A 3243-nucleotide genomic window follows, 5' to 3' on the forward strand; every position below is an offset into this window, starting at 1 on the left:
GTTACTTTACTAGTTACTTGAAAAAAAGCAATCTGATTACGTAACTCGCGTTACTTGTAATGCGTTACTGCTTATGACTGCTTTTGTGCTCCAGGGTCCCATATATTTAATTTAATTTAATATTGTAACCATTACCAGATGCCAACTTCCGACTCATTTGTGTCTGTTCTAATGTTTTACATCGGAGATTCAGCTGATGCTTAAATAAAACTCCATTATAACTCTAAAAGAGCAACATCTGAGCTGCAACATAAGCAAAAAGTAACACCGAAGAGCGTTAGCATCATCTCACCTCAACAAACAGCCTACAGTTATGCAAATTGAACATTTTGCATTTTTATTAAATACTCTGTTTACATAATAATGCATTTCACACAGTCATCGTCGTTACATTCATCCCTAGAGTTCCTGAGTTTGTTAGCATTCATACGGTGCTTTCCTCCACACCAGACGCACAACACAAGCACGTGCTCGTGAAGAGATGTTCACGTACATTCACACATGCAGCTTTTTGAGTTCTTGAACGTAGAGCGAAACGTACAGACCCAGCCGAGGCACTAGTGTTGATGTGCTGGTCAAAGTTCACTCGGTATTTCTGTGATGCACCTAAACATCAGTAGAATAATACAGTACATGCAATCAGTGAACGAAAGGGTTCGGTCTGACGCCTCGCACACGTAGTGATGTCTACAAATGTTTAAACACTATGTACAGTATACACAAAAAATATGAATATAAATATTGCAAATATTTAACATGTTACACATATAAATACATTTAAATTATAAATAGTGCTTAAGAAGCGCGGCTTATCGGTTCAGGCCCAGACAAAGTCTCTAGACGTCGTTGCATTTTCTGAGCTTTTGTTGTAGAGGAAAATCTGCCAAATTTGGCAGAATGGATTTGAATATTGTGGCTAAAACGTGAAAGAGCCACTCTTTTTGGTAGCTGAAGGCATTGCCAAATTAGCCAAGAGAGTCTGTGGACATTAGTGGAGTCCTGCTCATCAGAGTATTAAAAACAAGTCCTGAGTGGATCAAAGTGACGCGACTCAAACGAGCAGCCCCAAATCAGTTTGGTCGGGCTTCTGCTGATCACGTGTGACGCAGCGCTCCTAATCCGTCCACCAGAAACATCCCAAAGCCAGAGTCATTCATCTCCAGTTTCCAGTTGTTTAGTGTGCCTTCAACCTGTGATTTGACCATGAGGCGGTTTCCATTTTCCTGAAAGGTCACGACACGCCAACACGTCTGACTGTGAGGCGTTTCTTTGCTCCGCTCAGGCAGCGAGACGGTGCAGGGGAGCTCCACGCTATTGTGTTTATTGTAAAAGCTGACAGTGAATTGGCCAGATGGACACCGTCCAGTGCAGGAAAAATTGAGCTGGACGTACAGGAAGTAGCTTCCGCTTTCGTTGATGGTCAGCACATTCTGGTTTTTCTCATAGCTGTAGAGAGAGCCAATGGTTTGACCCTTTCCATACGCGAAAGGTTCCCACGCCATCACACCTGTTTTGAGTTCACCTGCAGGGCGGAGACAAAGAGACACGCTCAGTCCCAAGACTTTAACAGAGGAAGTCAATGTGCAAAGGATTTTTTTCCCCCCGGGGTCAATACAAGTTCATTACGTTTTAGAATTGTTTGCATTCTTAAAGTTCCAAAATGTGAAATATAACTTACTTTCAGTGGCCCTCAGGTAAACAAAATTCTGCATCTAGAAAAAGGAAGACAGGGGAAACAAAACATCAGATACAGATCTGACGACTCGTGTAAAACCAGAGCCCTGGTCTGATGCATTTCTCAGGAATGCTTTTTGGCTCTGCAGTGCTATTGGGATGCTACATGGTTCGATCCAGATTACAAATATTCTTTGTTTCATTGTAGGTTCTTTTGGCGTTTTGGTTTATTAAAACACCACAACACAGATGCATTTTTTTTCTTCTTCTTCTAAAAACCAATGAATAAAATGTGCTTTGTTGAACTCCTATGGCATGAAGCGGTTCCCTTTATGTAATTTAGTATTTATTTTTAAAAAGTGTTACTCTCTAAAAAATGCTGGGTTGTTCAATCCAACTTTGGGTCCAATATGGACAAACCCAGCTGTTATGTTCAATTTTTACATTAAATTGGGTTAGTCAATACTTAACCCAAAGTTGGGTTGAAACAATTTAGGGTTTGTTATTATTCTAGAATTCGAAACGCTCTATTTGGAACCTTTATCTCTCAAAAGTCCTCAAAGCTCTTATTGTCAACTCATAAAAAGTAAGTACTGAATGATTATCATAATCATATTTCATGGTATGTGCAAATGATTAGCACAACTGTCCAATCATAGTAAAGCCATGGTACACGTACAAACATTCAAATACTATGGGACTATAAATAAGCACATTTGATTTCAATCCATCTACAAACTCACCTTATACGCGTCTCCGGTCCCGTGGAACGGCGCAACCTGCGAGTCCGTAACTCCGTCTGTATGTCCCGTCTTCCGCGCGTTTATCTCGTCCTCGATGTGTTTGGCGAAGTACAGCGCTCCCGCGAGCGTCGCCATAAACATGAGGAAGAGTGCGATCACGGACACGGTGAGGAAGGTGTCCAGACACCGGCTGCGGGAGCGCACGGCGGGCGACTGGCTCTCAACATCTGCGGACATCTCGAGAAACGGCGTGTAAATAAATCGCTGTACATCCACGGCAGGTGCTGCTCTGCTCGAGGGGAGACATCATGAGCGTTATATAGACTGCAGGAGGAGGAACTAGCGGGTTTCCCTTGTCACCTCCTCCTCCACCCACAGGAGAGAGAAAGAGACCCAGACGCGAAGAGGGAGGTTTAGAGAAAAAACGACTAACTTTCCGCTTCTTGCGCTCTTGCGCAAACGGAGGTGGAAAGCGGGAGGAGAGTAAAGTGTGAATTTCTGTGACTGACTCCGTATTCCGCTCGTTATTTCATGGAATATCGATCTACATTTATCCCCTCACTTTAATACTGCATACCATAATGCCTCCTTCACACAGCATTCTTTGTAAGACATTTGTATATACCTGGTATATTTGTGTGCACACTTACACCGCCAAATAAAGAGCTCGATTCGGATTTAGTTTACAAAACATGACTCAGACTGAAGCTGCCAAGGGCCTATATATAGGAGATGCTAAACTCTGAAATATGCTGAATATTGTAATTAATTTCTAAGGAAACATTTTGACGTTTAAGTGTTAGTTTTGGACCTGATTCCAAGAAAA

The 3243-nt window shown here is 42.2% G+C and overlaps 1 protein-coding gene across 1 annotated transcript; it reads right to left on the reverse strand.

Moving 5' to 3' along the window:
* Positions 1–353: 353 nt before the first annotated feature.
* On the reverse strand, positions 354–3009 carry LOC107571131 (uncharacterized). The gene is made up of 3 exons (XM_016257415.1): positions 2418–3009; positions 1679–1712; positions 354–1522 (listed from the first exon to the last, which is right to left on the reverse strand). The coding sequence occupies exons 1-3, from the start codon at positions 2652–2654 to the stop codon at positions 1095–1097; spliced, it is 699 nt and encodes a 232-aa protein (XP_016112901.1). The 5' UTR covers positions 2655–3009; the 3' UTR covers positions 354–1094.
* Positions 3010–3243: the final 234 nt, after the last annotated feature.

The sequence above is a fragment of the Sinocyclocheilus grahami genome, unplaced genomic scaffold (genome assembly GCF_001515645.1).
Source record: "Sinocyclocheilus grahami isolate Dianchi unplaced genomic scaffold, SAMN03320097.WGS_v1.1 scaffold1551.1, whole genome shotgun sequence".
Lineage (NCBI taxonomy): Eukaryota > Metazoa > Chordata > Actinopteri > Cypriniformes > Cyprinidae > Sinocyclocheilus > Sinocyclocheilus grahami.